This window comes from Ranitomeya imitator, chromosome 5 (assembly GCF_032444005.1).
Source record: "Ranitomeya imitator isolate aRanImi1 chromosome 5, aRanImi1.pri, whole genome shotgun sequence".
Classification (NCBI taxonomy): Eukaryota; Metazoa; Chordata; class Amphibia; order Anura; family Dendrobatidae; genus Ranitomeya; species Ranitomeya imitator.
Genome location: NC_091286.1, coordinates 233,632,552 through 233,659,932, shown reverse-complemented (window position 1 = coordinate 233,659,932; position 27,381 = coordinate 233,632,552). Strand labels below are relative to the sequence as shown.

Sequence of the window (27,381 nt, the reverse complement as noted above, 5' to 3'; positions counted from 1 at the left end):
TAAAATATAAAAACATACATCTATGAATAGTTAATGAAGTAAAGTATTACTTGAATATCTAAAAGTTTATCACACATATTGTATATACCAATGACTTGTCATCAAGTGAATAGGATAAGTCAAATGACATCCCAAAATTAATGATGCAAACACACCGTAGACTTTCGAGATAGGATGCACTTGAAAGGGTCATTCCAATATTGGCCAAGGATAGGTCATAGATATTGTAGAATAGACTATAGTTTTTACTTGCCATGGAAATATTGCACATACTTTTTACAGTGAAGTTCAGAGCAGAAGTAGATCTGGAAGTCATCAGAGTTGTGCATAACATACAGAAAACAGCTCCTTTCTTCAAACTTCGAGATACTGAGAGAATTAGAATCCAATATTAGATTCAAATGAGATATGTTTAACTGTCAGCAAATTTCAAATAGAAGCAACCCGAGCAGTGTAATATCTGCAAACATGCAAGCAAAGGTCTTGGCTATGACCACCAGCAACTAACTCACTATATGAATGTTCTTAACCATGGATACCTCGGCTACTGCAATGCTCTGCATATGGTAAGCAAAATAGCAAATCTTAAGAACTACAATTCTAATTGGAGGCATATGCTATTAATAATGTTATTACACCTACTACATATTGGGATAGGATCTTGGTGATGGGAATACACCTTAAAATACACTTTAAAAGGCCAATAATAAATGCTATCAACTGTATAGCTGATAAATATAACACCAATGAGACTCAAAGTGAAAATGGGTGACTGCTGTGAGGTGGTGCATGTAAGCAGTGGTGGCCAAGCATGCACAAAGTACCGATATAGAATTCCAATGGAGTTACAGAAACATTGTGCTGTATGAAGAGCTGTCTATCTCCATAAGTTTTTCATCACTACAGGACGTGGTTCTCTGTTCTTGCATTAAATGGAGGATCTAGAGAACTGACGTCCACTCATTTAAAATGTATACTCTCTTCATTGGTAGATGAAGTTTACCATGCAATTCCAAACTAACAATGGTTAATAAAAGCACTGTTATTCAGAATTTAAGGAACGGATATTAAAAGGTGGTCATTTTTTGTCAGCTACCAGTTAAATGTTTTCTTTCTGCACACTACACATATAAACATACCTTACACCTCTTATGGAAGAGGGACCAAAATTCCACTCATGAAAGCCTTTCTGAAACCAAGAAAAAACACAAAAAAAAATAAAAGAGGCCCCTGTTAACACATTTGGAGAGAGCAATGCACTAAAACATAAAACAAACAACATAAAACTATAATCTATTCAAACAAAAATAGCTTAAAATTATTTTTGCAATTTGACAGTCTTTCCCATTGTTTATCAAGAAAGTAACGTGAACATAGGTCCAAAATCTCAAGTTTCAAATTTTTTAATAGTCAATTACTTACAAGTAATAAATTACTTGAACTTTATTCATATTCAGTCCATTTTAAATTCAATACAATTATACACAATTGACACGGATTCTATTTAGAGTTTTTACATTACAATTTATATGCCATTTTATCATATTTTATTCATTAATTACCTTATCATCAGGGAGCACATGCCAAATCGAAATAGTTTTCTCATCTGCTTCACTGTTAATTGATAGATAGGATGGCTGATAGATCTTTGTAGGTTCCAGGATCAAGACCTAGTCAAAATTAAGACGCAATGATACAAATAAATATTAAATGTTCTACTAAGGGATTTTGAGTTACTAGAAAGATGTCCCCATTTGGTACTCAGCTACAGTATATGGACTCTTGTGCACAACAAGAAACACACACTGAAATGAAGCATTGGAAATTACTTGAATGCAAAGTACTTCCCTTAAATAAAATAATTATGCATTGCTTAAATAATGAATTGTGGAGAAGGGGGTCCCATCATCAGTAGTAACCAGGGTCAGACTGGCCACCTTGTCATTGTCTGATGGGAAGGTGCTCGCAGTGGGCCGCTTAACTACAGGAAACACACATGTAATCCTTGACCCTGAAGTCTTATTTGGTCTCTACCTTAATATATAGATGCTGACAGATTAACTCCAGTGGTGAGCTGCCCATTCCACGTGACCTATATTCATTCCTATCCTCATTGAGCATGTGAGGAAGGAAGGAGGAGGCAATGCAAATATAGCCAGCCCAGCAAGAGCAGGACTAGTGAGGCTAGCAGGAAGATAAAGAGGAGCAGTGTGGTTACAGCTTCTCTCAAGTTCTGCACACTACATGCCCAACCCACATTTAGGCCGGTGAATAAGCTTATTTCTCAGAGGGTTGTGTGGTAAGGACATTTGATGTGAAACAGATGTCCTCTGGCAGCTCCTTTTGAATCTGCTGCTCCCCTCTCACTACACACTTTCTTATGGCTGTCTAGTGGTTATAAAACCTATCTGCACAAGATAATATATTTAACCTGTTTGTTGCCTCAGTGCAGCTGACAGAGAACTGTGTTTTTAGATAGGCAGGGAAAAAGGTTAAAGCTTGTGCCTTGTGCAAACAGAGGACAGTCATAAGATGTGGGGAAGTCAGTGCTGTTCCATCTGACACACTCTATGAAGCTGTGACACAGAATCCAGCTCACAAAAGCCCCAAATACACATTAAGGCCAGCGTCACACTAGGCGTGAGTAAATACGGTCCGTTTTTTACGGCCGTAATACGAAGTAATTGTCCCAAAACACTGTTCAGTAATCAATGCGAGGATGTGATTTTTACGCACAAATTTATCTGTGTGTCATCCGTATGGCGATTTTTTTCTCGCAGGCTTGCAAAATGGACATATCATGGATCCATCGACTCAAATATTCTTAAAAACATATATACAGTCTATATATATTTAATTCAGCGCTAGATAGCAGAAAAGCCGGTAATTCAATTGCCGTCTTTTCCTATCTCCTTCACAAACCCGACAGGATATGAGACATGGTTTACATACAGTAAACCATCTCATATCCCTTCTTTTATTACATATTCCTCTTTAGTAATGTAAGAAGTGTCTTTGTGTCAAATTTGGGGTCTCTAGCTATTAAATTAAAGGGTTAAATCCCGGAAAAAATTGGTATGGGCTCCCGCGCAATTTTCTCCGCCAGAGTGGTAAAGCCAGTGACTGAGGGCAGATATATTTATAGCCTAGAGAGGGACCATGGTTATAGGACCCCCCCTGGCTAAAAACATCTGCCCCCAGCCACCCCAGAAAAGGCACATCTGTAAGATGCACCTATTCTGGCACTTAGCCTCTCTCTTCTCACTCCCCTGTAGCGGTGGGATATGGGGTAATAAAGGGTTAATGTCACCTTGCTATTGTAAGGTGACATTAAGCCAGGTAAATAATGGAGAGGCGTCAATTATGACACCTATCCATTATTAATCAAATAGTACGAAATGGATAATAAATCACACACATTATTAAAAAGTCAAAAGACAGCAACTCCCAGACTCAGATTGGACGGCCGAGCTGTCAATTAAAACACAGACAGCTCAGCATGCCTCAGCTCCAGATTGAACGGCTGAGTCATCGGCAACTGTTTCCCAGACCAAAAGAGGGGTGGAATCGTGACACTCAAATGCTAGGCATAAAATTCAGTTCCAATCCGGCCCTAGTAGTAATGTGATGGTAATGTGATCAGCTAGTCATTGGGTCAAACAAAGAGGGTCTAGGCCCTAGGTCATACACCTTAGGCTAACATTTGTAAAATCCATTATTACCGTCGGGCTGATCTGATAGTACGGGCCTGCCAACACTTCTCAGATAGATCATAATAGGTAAGAGAAAGACTCGGCATGTCCGATTTTGGAACACCGATCTTTTTTACTTAGACAGAAAATCTGACGCTATAGGAGTCTAGCAGCAGCTCTCCCAAAGAGAACATCTATAAGGAGCGCCGAGCAGAACAAGGGCTTATTTGTTTAAATAAGTCAGGAAAGATGGCTGCCAGCTGAACCATTGGTCAAACCATCTTTTGTCCGACCGTTATCCATTTTGTATGGGGTCCCTTATGTATTCCAATAGAACAATCTCTTTAATACCCCGGAGTCACAGCCAGTTTTGTCTTTTATGGCTAACCATTTTGCGTTCCAGGAGCCCAAACTTCTTTTTTTTCGCAACATAGTCACATGAAGGGTTGACAGCTTGATTTTATGGGATCAGCTACTGCTATGTCCATTTTCGGGAAAAGGTTAGGCTGGTAAAGGCTACTCAGATATCTGACAGACGCAATATCTCCAAGTACCAATACAGTGGAGATGTGATTCTTTAGTATCATAGGATCAAGCCTCAATTAACACAGGTTGTGAATCTCTTGCTTAGAATTGAGAGCTCTAATTAAGCGACACACTCAACGTGCCCTACATCTACACATACGAGCCATCAGTACAATTCTTGGATTTACAATTCTTGGATTGGCTGAAAATAAATGGGCAGGGATTGAGATTTAGATGTTTACTGTATTTTAACTTAGCAAGACTTTTTTAGGCTATGAAGAATATCCTATACCAAGGTTCAGACAGCCATATTAAGAATTATACAGCCATGTTCGCAAATTGCGGACGTCATTGGCTCATCCGCATTGTGGATTGGTGAAGGGGCTGCCATCAAATGCATTCATGTAAAATGGGCCAAAATAATGATTGTTGCAATCTCTTATTTGCACTAGCACGCAAGTCATAACAAGGACCAAATGTATCTACAGTATGTGCGGTCTGTCACCACATGGATCACAAATATGGTGGTTTGAATAACTTGCAATGAATATTATCTACAAATCAAAAGGTTAATGGAAATATTTAAACTTCATCATACCAGTCATATGATCTGTTAATGATGCTAAAAAATACAACAATTTGTGTATCAAACCTTGGGAACCTATACTTACTGGAAATCGCACTATGGACACATTGGTATTTGTAGATTCAACTAGAAAATCCATCCAAAAATCAACAAGCTCTTGTTTGGACACAGGTTTCTCCAAGTTTGGCTTCCTAAATTTTTGATAAATCAAAATGGTCTCCACCACAGAATTCAAGTACCTAAAATAGGAATAAATACCATTACTGACTGCAGGACTCCTGTTAATATTATAACTAATTTTAACATGTTTCCTTCTGCTCACATTCAGAGGAAACTGTCAGGTCTCCTGATTGTCCACCACTTGTATGCACTTATTTTATTCTGATAAGACCTTTTAGGTGCATTACTAATGCTGCTGTTTTTAAAAGTATACTTTTATTCTGAAGTTTGGCATATGCTAATGAGGTAGGATTAGTTTGGCCGGGCATCTTTTTCCCCAGATTATGTTAGTCCTATTTTGAAACTTGTAATCATTTCTCCATGTGATCCATTTCCAACAGTCCTAATGATGGGGATTGTATGAATGCTGTCAAACACATGGAGATATGATTAGACAATCAGAAGGATTAGTTTGGGGGGAGAGATGCAGCATCAGATTAGTGTTACCTTATTAGCATATGTCAAATAAAAGTACATATTAGTATACAGCAACATTAATAGTAGTAATGGTTGGGCCAGGTACTGGACCTTACAGGTTTCCTTTAATGTATAGGTATATCCAAATCTGTAATATATGACTTGATTTTAAAAAAAGCCAAACCAAAAGTTAGATTATTGACAATTCTTTATGCGATAAATATATTGTAGGCTTTAAAGATAATCTATCACCAGGTTTTTGACACCTAATCTGAGAGCAGAAATGCTTGCTGTCATTTTGATAAAATCACTGTTTTATCAGTAGAAGACTGGTAAAACTGCTGCCTTTTAGTCAAGCATATTTAGGACCTATGTATAACCCCGAACCCAAATACACCGGGTGAATATAACCCAACACCAATACACAAAGCATAAAAGCTATAGCGGCACCCAGGGATTGCATTATATGTGAATGAGGACTGTCTCGGGGCCTCCGGCCATCATGCCTGTGCCATATCCATCAAGGGAAACGTCAGCTAAGTACTCCTGGTTATGATCTGTTAATTTACTCCTTGAGTAACGCGTTGAGTGTGTGAATATTGGAGTATATGACATGATATATCATTTGCCATTACCAATATTATGTGAATGTTTGAATATATGATTTGATATTTCATTTCTTTGAATTGGGGAATATATTCAACTTTTTTGAATGGCAACTACCCTGATTTTTAGGGTGGCGGTTTTGGAGCATTTTGTATTGAAAGTACTATTTGGCTCAGGTAATTCCTGGATAATATAGTGTGGTCTCTTTTTGGGGATACGCCTCTTTAATAGAGAGTTGGTATTACATCTATCTTAGGGCATATCTCATCCATCCGCTTATTGTATAGAAATTGATGTAATTAAAGGGAACCTGTCACCTGAATTTGGCGGGACCGGTTTTCGGTCATAAGGGCGGAGTTTTCAGGTGTTTGATTCACCCTTTCCTTACCCGCTGGCTGCATGCTGGCCGCAATATTGGATTGAAGTTCATTCTCTGTCCTCCGTAGTACATGCCTGCGCAAGGCGACGTTCCGTCTCCGTAAGATAAATAGACATGTTGCGGTCTATAAAGACGCACCGAATGTCAAGATACGCAAGGCCGCTGGATGCGGCCCTGCGCACATAGTGAAGACAGGATTTCATAAAATCCCCTCCACTATACTGTAACATCTAGACCAGGGGTGTCAAACTGCATTCCTCGAGGGCCGCAAACCATGCGTGTTTCAAGATTTCCTTAGCATTGCACAAGGTGCTGCAATCATTATGTGTGTAGGTGATTAAGTTATCACCTGTGCAGTACAAGAAAATCCTGAAAACATGACCTGTTTGCAGCCCTCGAGGAATGCAGTTTGACACCCCTGATCTAGACACTGCGGATTGGATTCTGCGGCTGTACACAGCATCCAATCCACAGAAAATCCTGATGTAATATGGCACGTGGAAACATATAGTTATGAAACATTTCTACACTAGCAGCATTCCTTGACTATGTTTCTTCATGGCTGCACCATACTAGGTATATAGATTGCCCATTGGTCCATAAAGGTTCTTTGAACCATCATAAAGGGCATATAGGCAAACATACAAGTTGGTAGATAAGATCACAATCTAAAAAAGATAACAATGAGAAAAGTAGCTTACCATGCTGGTGTCTTCATCTTAAAAAGTTTTTCTGCAGCTTGGACCACTTTTGTGAGGTCATTTGCCAATACACTAGCTCCCATGTAATATCCAACATCCCAGTAACTTTGAAGTTTCTCTAAGTTTCCCTTTTTACCTAACAAACTGCTTATTTTTACCCCTGTTTGAAGACAAAAATAAAGTCAATTACCAGCAAGCGGTTATAGAAAAAAAAAAACAATGACATCATAAAGAGGATTTGTCACCAGCTTAACCCCTTTACCCCCAAGGGTGGTTTGCACGTTAATGACCAGGCCAATTTTTACAATTCTGACCACTGTCCCTTTATGAGGTTATAACTCCGAAACGCTTCAACGGATCCTGGTGATTCTGACATTGTTTTCTCGTGACATATTGTACTTCATGATAGTGGTAAAATTTCTTTGATAGTACCTGCGTTTATTTGTGAAAAAAACGGAAATTTGGCGAAAATTTTGAAAATATCGCAATTTTCAAACTTTGAATTTTTATGCAATTAAATCACAGAGATATGTCACACAAAATACTTAATAAGTAACATTTCCCACATGTCTCCTTTACATCAGCATAATTTTGGAACCAATTTTTTTTTTGTTAGGGAGTTATAAGGGTTAAAAGTTGACCAGCAATTTCTCATTTTTACAACACCATTTTTTTTTAGGGACCACGTCTCATTTGAAGTCATTTTGAGGGGTCTATATGATAGAAAATGCCCAAGTGTGACACCATTCTAAAAACTGCACCCCTCAAGGTGCTCAAAACCACATTCAAGAAGTTTATTAACCCTTCAGGTGTTTAATAGGAATTTTTGGAATGTTTAAATAAAAATGAACATTTAACTTTTTTACACAAAAAATTTACTTCAGCTCCAATTTGTTTTATTTTACCAAGGGTAACAGGAGAAATTGGACCCAAAACGTTGTTGTCCAATTTGTCCTGAGTACGCTGATACCCCATATGTGGCAGTAAACCACTGTTTGGGCGCATGGGAGAGCTCGGAAGGGAAGGAGCGCTATTTGACTTTTCAATGCAAAATTGACAGGAATTGAGATGGGACGCCATGTTGCGTTTGGAGAGCCACTGATGTGCCTAAACATTGAAACCCCCCACAAGTGACACCATTTTGGAAAGTAGACCCCCTAAGGAACTTATCTGGATGTGTGGTGAGCACTTTGACCCACCAAGTGCTTCACAGAAGTTTATAATGCAGAACCGTAAAAATAAAAAATCATATTTTTTCACAAAAATTATATTTTTGCCCCCAATTTTTTATTTTTCCAAGGGTAAGAGAAGAAATTGGACCTCAAAAGTTCTTGTCCAATTTGTCCTGAGTACGCTGATACCCCATATGTGGCAGTAAACCACTGTTTGGGCGCATGGGAGAGCTCGGAAGGGAAGGAGCGCAGTTTGACTTTTCAATGCAAAATTGACAGAAATTGAGATGGGACGCCATGTTGCGTTTGGAGAGCCACTGATGTGCCTAAACATTGAAACCCCCCACAAGTGACACCATTTTGGAAAGTAGACCCCCTAAGGAACTTATCTAGAGGTGTGGTGAGCACTTTGACCCACCAAGTGCTTCACAGAAGTTTATAATGCAGAACCGTAAAAATAAAAAATCATATTTTTTCACAAAAATTATATTTTTGCCCCCAATTTTTTATTTTTCCAAGGGTAAGAGAAGAAATTGGACCTCAAAAGTTGTTGTCCAATTTGTCCCGAGTACGCTGATACCCCATATGTGGCAGTAAACCACTGTTTGGGCGCATGGGAGAGCTCGGAAGGGAAGGAGCGCCGTTTGACTTTTCAATGCAAAATTGACAGGAATTGAGATGGGACGCCATGTTGCGTTTGGAGAGCCACTGATGTGCCTAAACATTGAAACCCCCCACAAGTGACACCATTTTGGAAAGTAGACCCCCTAAGGAACTTATCTGGATGTGTGGTGAGCACTTTGACCCACCAAGGGCTTCACAGAAGTTTATAATGCAGAGCCATAAAAATAAAACAAAATTTTTTTCCCACAAAAATTATTTTTTAGCCCCCAGTTTTGTATTTTCCCTAGGGTAACAGGAGAAATTGGACCCCAAAAGTTGTTGTCCAATTTGTCCTGAGTACGCTGATACCCCATATGTGGGGGGGAACCACCGTTTGGGCGCATGGGAGGGTTCGGAAGGGAAGGAGCGCCATTTGGAATGCAGACTTAGATGGAATGGTCTGCAGGCGTCACATTGCGTTTGCAGAGCCCCTAATGTACCTAAACAGTAGAAACCCCCCACAAGTGACACCATTTTGGAAAGTAGACCCCCTAAGGAACTCATCTTGATGTGTTGTGAGAGCTTTGAACCCCCAAGTATTTCACTACAGTTTATAACGCAGAGCCATGCAAATAAAAAATATTTTATTCTCCACAAAAATTATATTTTAGCCCCCAGTTTTGTATTTTTCCAAGGTTAGCAGGAGAAATTGGACCCTAAATGTTGTTGTCCAATTTGTCCTGAGTACGCTGATACCCGATATGTGGGGGGGAACCACCGTTTGGGCGCATGGGAGGGCTCGGAAGGGAAGGAGCATCATTTGGAATGCAGACTTAGATGGATTGGTCTGCAGGCGTCACATTGCGTTTGCAGAGCCCCTAATGTACCTAAACAGTAGAAACCCCCCACAAGTGACCCCATATTGGAAACTAGACCCCTCAATGAACTTATCTAGATGTGTTGTGAGAACTTTGAACCCCCAAGTGTTTCACTACAGTTTATAACGCAGAGCCGTGAAAATAAAAAATCTTTTTGCTTTCCCACAAAAATTATTTTTTAGCCCCCAGTTTTGTATTTTCCCAAGGGTAACAGGAGAAATTGGTCCACAAAAGTTGTTGTCCAATTTGTCCTGAGTACGCTGATACCCCATATGTTGGGGTAAACCCCTGTTTGGGCACACAGGAGAGCTCGGAAGGGAAGGAGCACTGTTTTACTTTTTCAACGCAGAATTGGCTGGAATTGAGATCGGACGCCATGTCGTGTTTGGAGAGCCCCTGATGTGCCGAAACAGTGGAAACCCCCCAATTATAACTGAAACCCTAATCTAAACACACCCCTAACCCTAATTCCAACGGTAACCCTAACCACACCTCTAACCCTGACACACCCCTAACCCTAATCCCAACCCTATTCCCAACTGTAAATGTAATCTAAACCCTAACCCTAACTTTAGCCCCAACCCTAACTGTAGCCCCAACCCTAACCCTAACCCTAGCCCTAACCCTAGCCCTAGCCCTAACCCTAGCCCTAACCCTAACCCTAACCCTAGCCCTAACCCTAGCCCTAACCCTAGCCCTAACCCTAGCCCTAGCCCTAACCCTAACCCTAGCCCTAACCCTAACCTTAACCCTAGCCCTAACCCTAGCCCTAACCCTAGCCCTAGCCCTAACCCTAGCCCTAACCCTAGCCCTAACCCTAACCCTAATCCTAGCCCTAACCCTAGCCCTAATGGGAAAATGGAAATAAATACATTTTTTTTAATTTTTCCCTAACTAAGGGGGTGATGAAGGGGGGTTTGATTTACTTTTATAGCGAGTTTTTTAGCGGATTTTTATGATTGGCAGCCGTCACACACTGAAAGACCCTTTTTATTGCAAAAAATATTTTTTGCAATACCACATTTTGAGAGCTATAATTTTTCCATATTTTGGTCCACAGAGTCATGTGAGGTCTTGTTTTTTGCGGGACGAGTTGACGTTTTTATTGAAAACATTTTTGGGCACGTGACATTTTTTTATCGCTTTTTATTCCGATTTTTGTGAGGAAGAATGACCAAAAGCCAGCTATTCATGAATTTCTATTGGGGGAGGCGTTTATACCGTTCCGCGTTTGGTAAAATTGATAAATCAGTTTTATTCTTCGGGTCAGTACGATTACAGCGATACCTCATTTATATCATTTTTTTATGGTTTGGTGCTTTTATACGATAAAAACTATTTTACAGAAAAAATAATTATTTTTGCATCGCTTTATTCTCAGGACTATAACTTTTTTATTTTTTTGCTGATGATGCTGTATGGCGGCTCTTTTTTTGCGGGACAATATGACGCTTTCAGCGGTACCATGGTTATTTATATCTGTCCTTTTGATCGCGTGTTATTCCACTTTTTGTTCGGCGGTATGATAATAAAGCGTTGTTTTTTGCCTCGTTTTTTTTTTTTTTTTTCTTACGGTGTTTACTGAAGGGGTTAACTAGTGGGACAGTTTTATAGGTCGGGTCGTTACGGACGCGGCGATACTAAATATGTGTACTTTTATTGTTTTTTTTTTTTTTATTTAGATGAAGAAATGTATTTATGGGAATAATATATTTTTTTTTTTTTCATTATTTTGGAATATTTTTTTTAATTTTTTTTACGCATTTGGAAAAATTTTTTTTTACTTTTTTACTTTGTCCCAGGGGGGGACATCACAGATCAGTGATCTGACAGTTTGCACAGCACTCTGTCAGATCACTGATCTGACATGCAGCGCTGCAGCCTTCACAGTGCCTGCTCTAAGCAGGCTCTGTGAAGCCACCTCCCTCCCTGCAGGACCCGGATCCGCGGCCATCTTGGATCCGGGGCTCGAGCAGGGAGGGAGGTGAGGAGACCCTCGCAGCAACGCGATCACATCGCGTTGCTGCGGGGGGCTCAGGGAAGCCCGCAGGGAGCCCCCTCCCTGCGCGGTGCTTCCCTGCACCGCCGGCACATCGCGATCATCTTTGATCGCGGTGTGCCAGGGGTTAATGTGCCGGGGGCGGTCCGTGACCGCTCCTGGCACATAGTGCCGGATGTCAGCTGCGATAAGCAGCTGACACCCGGCCGCGATCGGCCGCGCTGCCCCCGTGAGCGCGGCCGATCGGCTATGACGTACTATCCCGTCCAGGGTCAGATAAGCCCAGGGAACCTCGACGGGATAGTACGTCTAAGGTCACAGAGGGGTTAATAGTGTCCGGTTCCAAAAATGTAGGCTTTTGTTTATTTAGTGCAGGGGTGGGGAACCTCAGGCCCCAGGGCCATTTACGGCCCTCGATGACCTTTTATCAGGCCCCCGAGCAGATTCTCAGGGACCGCATTCTTGGGCAGGGAGGTGTATTTTGATTACCACAAGCTCGTTAGCACACACACACACACAATGTTCATTACTGAATGCTGAAGGGCATGCAATGAAAGATTACGTCCTGAAACCAGTGCCAGGGTCAGGATGTACTTTGCGGGTGGAGTTTTTGTACGGCCCCCGAAGGATGGTATAAATATCCAAATGGTCTTTGGCAGAAAAAAAAAAAAAAAAAAAGATTCCCCATCCCTGATTTAGTGCTAATTTTCATGGTCTGTACTAAGGAGGTGGTGCTCACAGGATTCTCTGGGAGTGTGTCTTTAGGATGCTCCAGATTATAACCCTCTGAGTAACACCCCCTTGGTGAAGTCCATAAAAATATGTACTATCTAAAGAAGCCCATACCCCTGGAACCATACAGCGAATAAAAAAAAAAAAAAAAAAGAAAAGAAAGTAGTCCACCCACTGGACCTATGAGCGAAGAACAAGCAAGGACTTAAATTAACATAATTCAAGTAACAGTGGGTTGCGAAAGTATTCACACTCCTCGGCTTTCTACCGATTTTGTTACATTGCAACCTGTCTTTAAATATTTTTGCAATCCGATTTGTGTGTGATGCATAAGCACTAAATAGTCTAAGTTGGTGAAGTGATGTAAGTAAGTGAAATTAAATTTATGGGATCAAATAACTAAAAATAGGCATGTACTTATGTGTTCACCCCTTTTGCGATGAAGCCCCTAAAAATTCCTGGTGAAGCAATTACCTTCATACGTCACCTTTTTTTGCGATGAAGCCCCTAAAAATTTCTGGTTCAAGAAATTACCTTCATAAGTCACATGCTTAGTGAACGGAAGCCACCTGTGTGCAATCTAAGTGTCACATGGTCTGTCAGTATATACACATCTTTTCTGAAAGGACACAGAGGCTGCAACACCATTAAGCAAGAGGCACCACTGACCAAACACCACCATGAAGATCAAAGAGATCTCCAAACAAGTCGGGAACATAAGTTGCTGAAAAGAACAAGTCAAGGTTGGGTCATAAATAAAATATCCAAATCTCTGATAATCCACTGGAGCACAGTCAAATCCATTATCATCAAAAGAACATGTTGCCACAACAAACCTGCCAAGAGATGGCCACCTACCAAAACTCTTAGCCCAGCAAAGAGGACATTAATCAGAGAGGAGGCACAGAGACCAAAGGTAACCCTGAAGGAGTCGCAGAGTTCCCAAGCAGAGACTAAGCAGAGACTAGAGTATCTGTCCATATGAATACAATAAGCCGTACACTCCATAGAGGTCGCCTTTATGGAAGAGTGGGCAGAAAAAAAAGCATTTGTTTATACACAAAAATTATTATAAGGCTCATTTTGAGTTTGCCAAAGACATGTGGTAGATTCCCTAAATGTATGGCAGAAAGGGCTGTGGTCAGATAAGGCCAAAATTGATCTTTTTGGCCACCATGGTAAACACTGTCTGGCGCCAAACTAACACTGATCGTCACTCCAAGAACACCATCCCTACAGTGAAACATGGTGGTGGCAGCATCATGCTGTGGGTATGTTTTTTGGCAGCAGGGACAGGGAAAATGGTTCAAGTAGATTGGAAGATGGATGATGTGAAATACAGGGATATTCTTGAGCAAAATCTGTTTCAGTCTGTTTTGAGACTGGGACAAAGGTTTACAAGACAATGACCCAAAGCATACTGCTAAAACAACAATCAAGTGGTTTAGGGGGAAACGTGTAATGGTTTTGAAGGATGCAATTGTTTTTCCTTGATGAATGGGAGAAAATCCCAATAGCAAGACGTGGAAAACTCCAGAGAATTATCCAGCTGTGATTGCAGCAACATATGTCTCAACAAAGTACTGATTTTAGGGTGTCGGTGACTAATTATGCACACTGAAGTTTTACTATTTTGTCCTATTTGTTGTTTGCTGCATAAAAAAAACCCACAGTTCACAGTTGTAGGCATGTTTGCATGAACTGATGCAAAACCCTAGAACAAAAACCCCCAAAAACGGTAAAATTCCATGTTGTTACATAGAAAAATGCGAAGGAGGAGTGAATACTTTCACAAGCCACTATATACTTAACATTTTGCCGTAGAACTATACATCAATATGCTCAGCTATTCGAGCTATTTATCATGATGCCAAAATATTGGACAACATTTTCATGGTGATATTTTCCCTTTAAAGAAGAAAAGTTATGCTTTCCACAATTTTGTTCTCTTGCAAAGGCCTTCATAAAACCTATATATTGAGCAAAAAATAGTGTTACTTAGTAAAAACTTTGCCCAAACATCCAGATCCATCTGCCACCAACTTCCATATTAGAAAAAAAACTATACTTAAAACAGATGACTTCTCAACCTTTTCCTAATATTGTACCAACTTTCGGTTGAAGTCCAAGCTAAAACCGGATTTCAATTTAACTTTCATGTTTTGGCACTAGAACAACATTAAAATAAGCACACACAAGTCAGTTAGGTTGCTAAATGAGAGACCCATGCAGCTTATGACAACTTCTGTCAAAACTGCCTTCTGAAAGAACAACATTAATTATTTTTGTGGTCTATTCTCATTTTCAAAAGCCTACATATTTTACAACTTCTACTAACAAAAATAGTCTTTAGATCTATACCTGAAAGATCTTAGATCTAAACCTAGTCATACATCTGTCCACAAACAGGTAAGGTAGATAGATCAACATTTAGGGGAAATTAGAACACAGAGTCTGATCAAAGCAGCATTTTCAGTTTTTATCTGGAGTTAGACTTAAATTTTCTTTTATTGAAAGTGTAGAACATGCAAAAATTTGCTTGTCCAAGCAAATTAAATCCAGTTGTACTTTCCATCTGCATAGTAGGAAATACTTTTATAATTCTTGCCTGGCACAGCTATTTGGTAGGACTGCCAGTAACACTTTTCCTTCTCATAAACTCAAGTCAACAAAATGTGAGCACACTTACAGTATGAAAACACTTCTTAGTGACACATAGTAGTAAAGAATAAAAACAAAGTCCAATTAAAGGAAAGTGAACTATCATCGAGCCTGCATGTATCACAGACAATTCTTCAAAATGAACCCAGTTGTTACACAGTACCAGGACATTACTGATAATGCTAAGCATTTAGGGCATCAGGTGTCTTTTTGAGAAACGAGGTAGCAACTTGTCCTGCCTGTGTATGTTTTGTAAACTACAGCCCGAACGAACAGTACTTTATGAATAAAGGTTGTTTAACATCTATTGAAGGCAGAAGATTTTATATGTATGAAGTGAGCATTATGTATTGTAATGTATGATCACACAAAGTGTGGATAATAAAAAAGAGTAATTAAAGTCAAATTACCAATTTTACGAAGTTCAAACGAAGAATCAAATTGATGCCCAGCTGCCAAAAGGAGCACTGCATAATTAATTCCAGACTGAAGAGTTGGTTCAGACTCAAATGCTCTCCTGTACCTATAAAAGCAAACACTGATAGACTTAGAAACATCACACAAAGTTTACTGTGCTACATAATATGCCATCACTACAGCCTTTATCTGCCGCATTAGGTTCAATGTATGTGAGGAAATTACCTGATAGACTTTACTTCCTGATGAATAAATTGTGGCTGGCACTATCATAGTTTCTATCTTTATAGTGCACTAATAATTATCTAAATATGCACCAACATTCTATTGAACTTGTGTTATATAGTTAAAGAGCTTAAAAAGTATTATACAAACTTGACTAATCTGACCTTTCTTCCTGAACGATGTGAAAGTTATATTCACACACAACTCTACAATACAGTTCCAGAAATTTTATTTAGTGCCACTTTTTATGGTCTTTATCAAAAGAACGTGACTCGCAGGGCAATTTATGCAGTGCCGCCTAAAGACACGCGCCCAGAGATTCCTGTGAGCAACACCCCCTTGATAAAGACCATGAAAATTAGCACTAAATTAATCTTCGGAACTGCAGGACGGATGTTTTAAAAAAGCAAAAAAAAAAACAGAATACTTGGGGGAGCAGTGGAAATAAAATAAGTGGAGAAATTTCTACTTTTTATTTGGTGACATGTCCTTAAAGTTCTACACAATAGCCATTGTCAAATCCTAAAGTGCTCACAAAATTAAATTATGCCTTCAAATTTTTAGATAATATTGTGCTCTTCTAAATGGCATAACCTAATGCATTTATAAAAAATCACTACTTTGCAATTTAATTTTTAAAGAGTAACTTCCATATTTATATATTGAATATAATTTTCCTCCTTCTCTAAAAGAAAATACTTTTGACAACCGTTTTTACTTTAATTGATTTTGACTTATTTTAATTTTCTCTGCCTCTATTTTGACACCCATATCTTCACTGCTGTGCTTTATAAAGTAGAAAATAATTCTCTCTTCTCTGGAAGCAATGCCCTTTAAATATGAGATAGTTGAAGTAGCAAACTGGCACCGGGTGCTAAATTATGGTTAGTAGACCCAAATTGAACCAAGAGGCATGCAATGGAAGCACAACACTGAAGCTGGCTTGGAATAGGAACTAACACTCTGTTGGGAGTGATCCCAAAGTAAGGCCAAGGCTGGAGTCACACAAGTGTTTAATAATTCGGTCCAATGTTGATTCAGAAAAGTAGGATGAGTGTCATGCGATTGACATGCGAATACAATGCGATTTTTAGCAAGTAGCATCCGTTTTACATGCGTGTACAATGCGTTTTTAATATCAGCTTTTACATAAAGTAATTCTCTGTTTTATTAGTTATTAAATTAATTTGCAATGACAATGTTATATACAGATATAGATTGATGATCGATGTCATTGAGACTATAAACATCAGCCCCAGTTGTCAGCTTGCCCTCAGCTGGTTAACCCCTTAATCCCATATGACATACTATCCTGTTGAGGTGACCTGGGATTTAATTCCCAGGGATGGGATAGTACGTCATAGGCGATCGGCCGCGCTCACGAGGGGGAGGGGGGGGGGGGGGTGACGCGGCCGATCACAGCCGGGTGTTAGCTGATTATTACAGCTAACATCCAGCACTATGTGCCAGGAGTGGTCACGGACCGCTCCCGGCACATTAACCCCCGGAACACTGCGATCAAACATGATCGCAGCATTCCAGCGGCATAAGGAAGCATCGCGCAGGGAGGGGGTTCCCTGCGTGCTTCCCGGAGACCTTTGGAACAACGCGATGTGATCGCGTTGTTCAGAAGGTCTCCTACGTCCTCCTCCCTGCAGGCCCCAAATCCAAAATGGCCACGGGACTCCTTCCGGGTCCTACAGGGAGGTGGCTTGCAAGCGCCTGCTGAGACCAGGCGCTGGCAAGCCTCCTGCACTGCCTGTCAGATCGCTGATCTGACACAGTGCTCTGCAAAGTGTCAGATCAGCGATCTGACACTACAGCATGATGTCCCACCCTGGGACAAAGTAAAAAAGTTAAGAAAAAAAAATATTTACATGGTAAAAAACAATAAAAATGAAATGAAGAAAAAAAAACAAATTGTTCCAATAAATGCTTTTTTTTTTTAATTTAGATAAAGAAATGTAAACAATAAAAGTACACATATTTAGTATCGCCGCGTCCGTAATAACCCGACCTATAAAACTCTCTCACTAGTTAACCTCTTCATCTTCAGTGAACACCGTAAAAAAAAAAAAAAACCAAGGCAAAAAACAACGCTTCATTATCATACCGCCGAACAAAAAGTGGAATAAAACGCAATAAAAAAGATGGATATAAATAAACATGGTACCGCTGAAAATGTCATCTTGTCCCGCAAAAAACGAGGTGCCATACAGCATCATCAGCGAAATAAAAAAGTTATAGTCCTCAGAATAAAGCGATGCAAAAAAAATTATTTTTTATATAAAATAGTTTTTATCGTATAAAAGCGCCAAAACAAAAAAAATGATATAAATGAGGTATCGCTGTTATTGTACTAACCCGAAGAATAAAACGGCTTTATCAATTTTACCAAACGCGGAATGGTATAAACTTTTAACCCTTATAACTCCCCAACAAAAAAAAAAAATTTGGTTCCAAAATTGTGCTGATGTAAAGTAGACATGTGGGAAATGTTACTTATTAAGAATTTTGTGTGACATCTCTCTGTGATTTAAGGGCATAAAAATTCAAAGTTGGAAAATTGCACATTTTTTGAAAAATTTCCGTTTTTTCTCACAAATAAACGCAGGTAATATCAAATGAAGTACCATATGTCACGAGAAAACACTGTCACAATCATCAGGATCCGTTGACGTGTTCCAGAGTTATAACCTCATAAAGGGACAGAGGTCAGAATTGTAAAAATTGGCCCAGTCATTAACGTGCAAACCACCCTTGGGAGTTTAAAAAAATTGGCGTGGGGTCCCCCATATTTTTCTTAATTTATTAGCTAAATACATGACAGTATGCTACACATGCACTGCACTGATTATAATCAGTGCAGTGCATGTGTAGCTTACCGCTCATATATTTAGTTAATAAATTTAAAAAAATGGTGTGGGGTCCCCCATATTTATTTAACCAGCTGAGGGAAAGCTGACAACTGGGGCTGATGTTTATAGTCTGGGAAAGGGATAATAAACACAGAGCCTCCCAGGCTATTAATAACAGGATCAGAGCTGTCTACTTAGCCATTACTGGTTATTAACAAGGGGTGACCCCTCCAAAAAATGATGTGTGGTCCCCCTAGTAATAACCAGCAAAGGCTAGGCAGACAGCTGCGGGCTGATATTAATAGCCTAAGAAGGGGCCATGGATATTTGCCCCCTCCCAGACTAAGAACATCAGCCCTCAACCGCTCCAGAAATGGGGCATCCATTAGATTTGATATCAGCTTTGTGTCGCTGCCTTTGATGTGGGCTTGCACCCCGCAACTTTCCATAAGATGATGACTGATTTAATCAGCCATCATGTGCCTTTAATAGAAGTGGGTGGAGTGGAGCTTCGCACACGGCTGTTAGTCTGTTAAATACACTCTCTGAGACGTTTCTAAAGGATAATTTGTGGATTAAATCCGCGCTGCCACAATGATACAAATTCAGATATAATGAAGAACTCTGGTGGTTTATTCTCAACGTGTTTCAAGATCTATCTGACCCCTTCATCAGGATAATTACCAAAAAGATATACAGACATGATGTTTTTGCTCTGCTTAAATACATTCAAATTTCAAAAACAGGTGCAAAAAGGACCTCCTGACATGTGACATCCGATGTCAGAGTTCCTGGAAACATTGATAAATGGTTAATCTAATACAAAATCATTCCAAATTAAATGCATACTGAAATTCTTAATCAGCCTAAAAACTATTTCATTCATTGTTAACAACTTCTGTATGCTTAAATGCATATATGGAATGATTTTGTATTAGATTAACAATTTATCAATGTTTTCAGGAACTCTGACATTGGATGTCACATGTCAGGAGGTCCTTTTCGCGCCCGTTTTTTAAATTTGAATGTATTTAAGCAGTGCAACAATATCGTGTCTGCATATCTTTTTGGTAATTCTCCTGATGAAGGGGTCAGATAGACCTTGAAACGCTTTGAGAATAAACTACCAGAGTTCTTCATTATATCTGAATTTGTATCATTGTGGCAGCGCAGATTTAATCCACAAATTATCCTTTACAAACGTCTCTGAGAAGGTCACGTGGGCGGCCCGTGGATCTGCAGCAGCCAATACACACATGCTTTTGGTTTATGCTATTAGGTGAGCAGCTTCTTGTTAAAAACTACAATTAAAGGGAACCTGTCACCCCGTTTTTTGAGATTGAGCTATAAATACTGTTAAATAGGGCCTGCGCTGTGTGTTCCTATAGTGTATGTAGTGTACCCCGATTCCCCATGTATGCTGAGAAATAACTTACCAAAGTCGCCGTTTTCGCCTGTCAATCAGGCTGGTCAGGTCGGGAGGGCGTGGTGACATCGCTGGTTCTTCCTCAGCTTTACGTTGGTGGCGTAGTGGCGTAGTGGTGAAGACACAGCGCGCGATCTGCGCTGTCATCCCTTTCGTCGGTGGGGGCGGCCATCTTCCTGGGGCCGCGCGTGCGCAGATCGAGTGCTCTGCTGCACGGGGCTTCAGGAAAATGGCCGCGGGATGCCGCGCGTGCGCATTAGAGATCGCGGCGGCCATTTTCCCAAAGCCGAGTTTGCATCTCGGCTTTGGGAAAATGGCCGCCGCGATCTCTAATGCGCACGCGCGGCATCCCGCGGCCATTTTCCTGAAGCCCCGTGCAGCAGAGCACTCGATCTGCGCACGCGCGGCCCCAGGAAGATGGCCGCCCCCACCGACGAAAGGGATGACAGCGCAGATCGCGCGCTGTGTCTTCACCACTACGCCACCAACGTAAAGCTGAGGAAGAACCAGCGATGTCACCACGCCCTCCCGACCTGACCAGCCTGATTGACAGGCGAAAACGGCGACTTTGGTAAGTTATTTCTCAGCATACATGGGGAATCGGGGTACACTACATACACTATAGGAACACACAGCGCAGGCCCTATTTAACAGTATTTATAGCTCAATCTCAAAAAACGGGGTGACAGGTTCCCTTTAATCTGAAGGATAAGACCCTATTTGCGCTTTTTTATCTCCTTACTTTACAAATGCACTCTCTGACAGAGGCACTTAACAAGCGCCAGTAGGGAGCATGCCATTCCATGTGCCCTTCGGAGTTCGCATGAAGCGACTGCAGTGCCCTGATGGGTTGCCATGACAACCAGGAGTCTGAAGACCTCCATGCTTGTCATAACAATATTTCTGTGAAAGCCAGCGTTTTGCCGGCGTTTATATGAAATTGTGAATTTAGGTGAACATAGCAGTGCTACTACTCTGCTAGGTATAGCACTAGCCATCAGATGACCACAGTTTCAAGTCCCCTAGGGGAACAAACAAATTAAGCAAGACGTTTTTATACAAGTTTTTAAAAATATGACAAAAAACAACATGTTGGTAAAAGTCCGATCTATCAAAATATAAAATAAATTAAATTAATCTGATCAGTTGATTAGTAAACAGCGTAATGAGAAAAATAAATAATAAAAAAAAAACCCACAAGAATTACGTTTGTTAGCCGACGCAATATTGCAAGAAAATGCAGCAAGAGGCGATCAAAACATTGTATCTTCCCCAAAATAACAAAAATGTAAATTCAGGGTGCAAAAAATAAGCCCTAAACCAACCCCATAATACGAAAACGGCTTCAAACGATGATTTATTTTACAGATTTCAGATTATTTTTCTCCACCAATAAAAAAAAACCAAAAAACTAATCTATACATGTTTGGTATAAGCGTACTGATATAGGGAATCATATTGCCAGGGCAGTTTTCATATATAGTAAACATATAAGTAAAAAAACAAACAAACAAACAGTGGAATTGCACTTTTGTTGCTATTTCAATGTAAGGGCAGTCTCACGCGTCCAGATAATTCCGGTACCGGAAAAATCGGTACCGGAATTATCCGTGTCCGTGTGCCGATGCATTTCTGTGGCACATCAGTGTGGCATGTGCGCCGCCCGTGTGCCCACTGGGTACCACACGCACCGTGCAGGAGACAGCGCTAAAGTTTAGCGCTGCCCCCTGCATCTGGTGCTGAAGCCGCGATTCATATCTTCCCTGCAGCAGCGTTTGCTGTAGAGAAGATATGAATAATCGTGTTTAAAATAAGATCCATGACCCCCCCTCCCACCCCCTGTGCTTCCCACCCCCCCCCCCCGCTGTTATTAAAATACTCACCCGGCTCCCTCGCTGGCTGGCGCTGCTTCCAGTCCTGGCTGCATCTTCTACTGTATGAGCGGTCACGTGGGGCCGCTCATCTACAGTAATGAATATGCGGCTACACCCCCATGGATCTTATTTTAAACACGATTATTCATATCTTCTCTACAGCTAACGCTGCTGCAGGGAAGATATGAATCGCGGCTTCAGCACCAGTGGGGGGGACAGCGCTTACAGTAGCGCTGTCTCCTGCACGGCACACGGACTGCACACGTCCGTGTGCGGTACGTGTTTTACACGGACCCATTGACTTTAATGGGTCCGTGTAATCCGTGCGCTCCCACGAACACTGACATGTCTCCGTGTTTGGCACACGGAGACACGGTCCGCAAAAAATCAATGACATTTGCACAGGTGCATTGATTTCACTGTGTCTACGTGTGTCAGTGTCTCCGGTATGTGAGGAAACTGTCACCTCACGTATCGGAGCCACTGACGTGTGAAACCGGCCTAATTGAAATCTTTTTTGCCAATGCCCACTTCATCACATGATAAAATGAATGATATCACTCTAAAGTACAACTCGTCCCACCAAAAAGACTTCCTCATATGGTTGTGCGGATGGAAAAATAAAAAGCTATGGCTCTTGGAAGAAGGAGTATAAAACGGAAAATCGCCCAGTGGTGAAAGGCTTAAAGAATGAAAGATTTGACAACTTGGTGTTGTCATCCCCTTTGTCAAATGTGTAGTACTAGTATTCCAGATTTGACAATATAAGACTATAAAACCCAGTTGTCAATTTATTACGAAATTCCTAAGAGGAATAACAACGGAAGAACAAGAAGAAAGTAAACCAAGATTTGTTATTTTATGGGGAATAAATATATTTACTAAAATCAAACAGGTCAGAAGAGCCAACAGTTCTTATATTACAAAGAACAACTTTTTGTTTCTCATCTTCATGATACATGTCTGCAAAATATTGAATGAGATAGTCCCATAGGTCTGATAAATAATTAAAATAAAAAACGGATGATAAAAGCGCTGCTGACTATGACAGAAAGGCAAGAAATATCTTCATACGAATTTATGAAAAGAATATGGCTAAGTTCACACTAGGTGCTTTTGTAGCTTTTTTATGCAAATTTTCAGCTGTGTTTTACAGTACCAGCAAAGTCTGAGATTTCAGAAATCTTATGAACACGGCTTGTTTTTTTTCCATTCAGGACTTTGTGCTTTGCATGGTTTTTTGCATAATGGAGCGGGTCACTTCTTTCAGTGTTTTTCCAGCATTTTTTCAGCCATTAAAATTAATGGGTGGTGAAAAAAAGCACACACCAAAAAAGGCAGGAATCAGGTTGTCGCGCTTTTGTACCAAAACCTGATTCTATAGAATAATAAGACTTTTTCCAACCAAAACCGCAGTAAAAAATGCACAAAAAGCGCAGCAAAAAACACAAGAAAAAATGCTTTTTTATGCAGCTTCTTTCCTACCAAGACATCAAGTTTTGCTGCAGAAAAAAAAACGATGAAAAAACACCTAGTGTGAAATTACTCTTAGGGCTACGCCTTTCAACTACGGACAGATGTCTTTCTCAAGACATTTTTATACTAGTTATCTGATACATGGTGGATCCTGGACGGAACCATCACCTGGGGCAGCTGCAGATAATTAATTCAATCTTTGGATTTGAAATAGGGTTGTGCCTGGTATTTGCACATCTCTCCAAGGTGAACTTACAACCATATGCCCCATCAGTCAGCACTCACCATCTCCACTTTATGGCTGAGATCACACTTGCGAATGTGAAGTGAGAAACTTGCGCAAGTTCTCTCGCATCAATATCGGGACCGGACTGTGCGGCTGCATAGAAATACATGCAGCCGCACACTCCAGGTATTGATGCAATAGATTCTCGCATCACACTCGCAAGTGTGAATTCGGCCTATTAAGGATTTCTGCACTATGGAGCGCCCTGCCTTTTTTATTCTCATTGTAGGCTTAGTCCCATATACCTGGCGTTGTCCTGGACCTCTATTTTGCAGATTAAACGTCTGATCAAAGGTTCGTTTATATGAACCGATAATCATTTAAACTATGCAATCATAACTCGACTAGCATGCTTATATGTGATATGTGAGGTGGAGCCACATATTCATCACTGTAATGAGCGGTACCACGTGACTGCTCACACAGGACAGGCTGCCGGCGCTGAGAGGAGACATCGCGGGAGCTGGGTGAGTATTTCTCTGCAAGCGGGCAGGCGCACGGGGAGAGGGAGGCGGGAGGTGACCCCAAACTTTATTTTTAACAACAAAAAAAAAAACTTTGATTTTTCATTCCTTCTCTCCAGCGAACGCTGCTGAGGAGAAGGAATGAATGCCGGCTTCAGCACCAAAAGCAGGGGACAGCGCTTAACAGTAGCACTGTATCTCCTGCGGCGGTACGTGCACACGGAGGACAGTGCACACTGTTCTCCGTGTGCACGTGTGCGGGACGCTTTGCGGACCGTGCTGCCGGAGAAACGCAGACATGTCTGTGTTTTGCACACGGACACGCGGTCCGTGAAAACACGCTGACATGTGCAGAGACAGATTTATTTTGATGTGTCTACGTGAGTCAGTGTCTCCGGTACATGAGGAAACTGTCACCACACGCACTGGAGCCACTGACGTGAGAAAAAGGCCTGATAGGAATAAAATGAAAGAGTGCTGCTATATAGGACTAAGCCCATTGAGTTACACCCTCTGATCTTGCAGACAGCAGAAACAGGGCAACAACGAGAGGTAATTAATGAGTTTATGCTTAAGGCAGGACAGAAAAAAAAGGACGATATATACAAGAATTATAGCTTATCATCATTCATAATAATTCATAAGATCCTGCTGGATATTTATGCTTAGCGGGGCTCTAGATTTAAGTTGATACATCCACCATATCTCTCTGTTGGTTACTTTTCTTTTTATATCTCCCCCTCGAAACGGAGCTTTAACCCTTTCAATGCCACAGACCTCCATTGTGTTTATGGATGAAATGTTTGGATGCAGCAGAGCTCTTAAAGGGAACCTATCACCCCGAAAATCGCGGGTGAGGTAAGCCCACCGGCATCAGGGGCTTATCTACAGCATTCTGTAATGCTGTAGATAAGCCCCCGATGTTACCTGAAAGAGGAGAAAAAGACGTTAGATTATACTCACCTAGGGGCGGTCCCGCTGCTGGTCCGGTCAGATGAGTGTCTCTGGTCCGCTGCAGCGCCTCCCATCTTCATTCCAAGACGTCCTCTTCTGATCTTCAGCCACGTCTCCGGCGCAGGCGTACTTTGTCTGCCCTGTTGAGGGCAGAGCAAAGTACTGCAGTGCGCAGGCGCCGGGCCTCTCTGACCTTTCCAGCGCCTGCGCACTGCAGTACTTTGTTCTGCCCTCAACAGGGCAGACAAAGTACGCCTGCGCCGGAGCCGTAGCTGAAGATCAGAAGAGGACGTCTTGGAATGAAGATGGGAGGCGCCGCAGCGGACCAGAGACACCCATCCGACCGGACCAGCAGCGGGACCGCCCCTGGGTGAGTATAATCTAACGTCTTTTTCTCCTCTTTCAGATAACATCGGGGGCTTATCTACAGCATTACAGAATGCTGTAGATAAGCCCCTGATGCCGGTGGGCTTACCTCACCCGCGATTTTCGGGGTGACAGGTTCCCTTTAAGGGTAATTTTATTTACTGCATCAGACAGATGCCTTCTTATTCTCACCTGCAGGGGGCCCCCTGTGCACCCCACATATTGCTGGTCACAAATGGTGCAATTCATCAGATACACCACATTGGAGGTGTTGCAGTTAATGTAGTGGTTAATTTTGTACATCTTTTTGGTGACAGATGAGTGAAATTCCTTACTGTTCACCATGTATTTACAGCAGGTGCATATATTATGCCCACACTTGTATGTGCCTTTTGTACTGAGCCAGTTTTAATTTTTCTTTTAACTTTTTGTCCTCACTAACAAAGAGGCTGGGGGATAAGATGTCGTTCAGACTAGGGGCTTTTTTAGCGATATGGCGCACTGGTTTGGACAGGACTTCATTCAGCTTTTTATCCTGGCTCAACATAGGGATTCTTTTTCTGATGATATTAGTGATTTCTTTAAACTGAGGGCTGTATGTAGTGGTGAAGGTGATGTGCTCCTCACAAGACCCACGGTTATTACTAGCCTTATTAAGCATAGTATCCTGATCAATATCATCCACAATGCTCTCAGCCCTCTGTAGCATCCAGCTGGAATAACCCCTATGAGCCAGCCTGGCTTTCACCTCCCTTTTGCTCCTGTCATAGACTTCCTTGGTGGTACTGTTCCTCTCAAACCTGTAGAGTTTCGCCAGAGGTATGTTTTTCATTACATGTCTTGGATGAAATGATTTGGCGTGTAATATGGAGTTAGTCGCGGTACTCTTCCTGAAAGGGGATATTGTGATGACTGAATCTGAATTTAGATCTAAAGTAACATCTCAGAAATTAATCTTTCTACCACCAATTGTATAGGTGAATTTCAAAATCATTTCTTATCATTCATGTATTTGATAATTTCAGATATCAAGTCCGCAGGTCCCTCCCATATCAGGAGCAAATCATCCGGATAGCGCCCCAGCCACCTAATATGGGGAGAAGGGGTTAACATGTGAGAACATGAACAAACTCTCCCAGGCTGCCATATACAGGTTAGCAATAGATGGCGAGAACCCTGCGCCCATCGGTGCTCCGCAAACCTGCAAAACAAATTCTTTATTAAAGGAAAATAAGTTATGTTTAAGGAGGAAGTCCACAGAGGAGATCACAAATTCCTGTATAGCCGGAGTGTAGTCACTGTAGTCCTGGAGATGTCTCCTCAGGATAGAGATAGTCAGATCATGCATCAGAGAAGGATACAAGGCCTCCACATCACAGGAGATAAGGATACAGTCTCCAGACCAACCAGTCTTATCCAAGGAGGAAATCAGATGCTTTGTATCTTTTATGTAGCCTGGCAGTTTGGAGATCAGTGGTTACAGATACATATCCACCCATGTACTAAGGTTTTCACCCATACTTCAGATCCCTGCTACCAGGGGTGGATTATAAGAGGGTCAATCTGGGCGGTTGCCCGCCGCCATCAGGGCATTACTGCATGTGCCCTGACCGGCGTATCATTTATTGGCCCGGTGGGCAGAGAGGGGGCCCGCATCGGACCCCGTCTCATCTGCCCACCAGGCCCCTACCGACGCTGCGGCAGTTTCACCTATTGATGTGTCAATAGTTATCAACGGCCGTCAGCCAATTGGAGGCTGGCAGCTGAAGTCGGCCGCAGGCGCAGCGCATACGTCGCCGGCGTCTGACGTCATTGTCAGTCGCTGGCGAGTGCGCGCTGTTGGAGGGAGCTTGCCGCCTGGAGCG

At 41.4% G+C, this 27,381-nt stretch overlaps 1 protein-coding gene across 2 annotated transcripts in view; it reads right to left on the bottom strand.

The window, feature by feature from the left end:
• MAP3K5 (mitogen-activated protein kinase kinase kinase 5) overlaps positions 1–27,381 on the bottom strand; it is a 295,259-nt gene that overhangs the window by 80,827 nt on the left and 187,051 nt on the right. For both annotated transcript variants that reach the window (XM_069725964.1, XM_069725965.1), the window contains exons 8-13: positions 15,581–15,693; positions 7,126–7,285; positions 4,889–5,042; positions 1,563–1,670; positions 1,140–1,189; positions 274–369 (exon numbers count right to left, since the gene is read on the bottom strand). In XM_069725964.1, the coding sequence (XP_069582065.1) occupies positions 274–369; positions 1,140–1,189; positions 1,563–1,670; positions 4,889–5,042; positions 7,126–7,285; positions 15,581–15,693 (681 nt within the window). The remainder of the gene's footprint in view (positions 1–273; positions 370–1,139; positions 1,190–1,562; positions 1,671–4,888; positions 5,043–7,125; positions 7,286–15,580; positions 15,694–27,381) is intronic.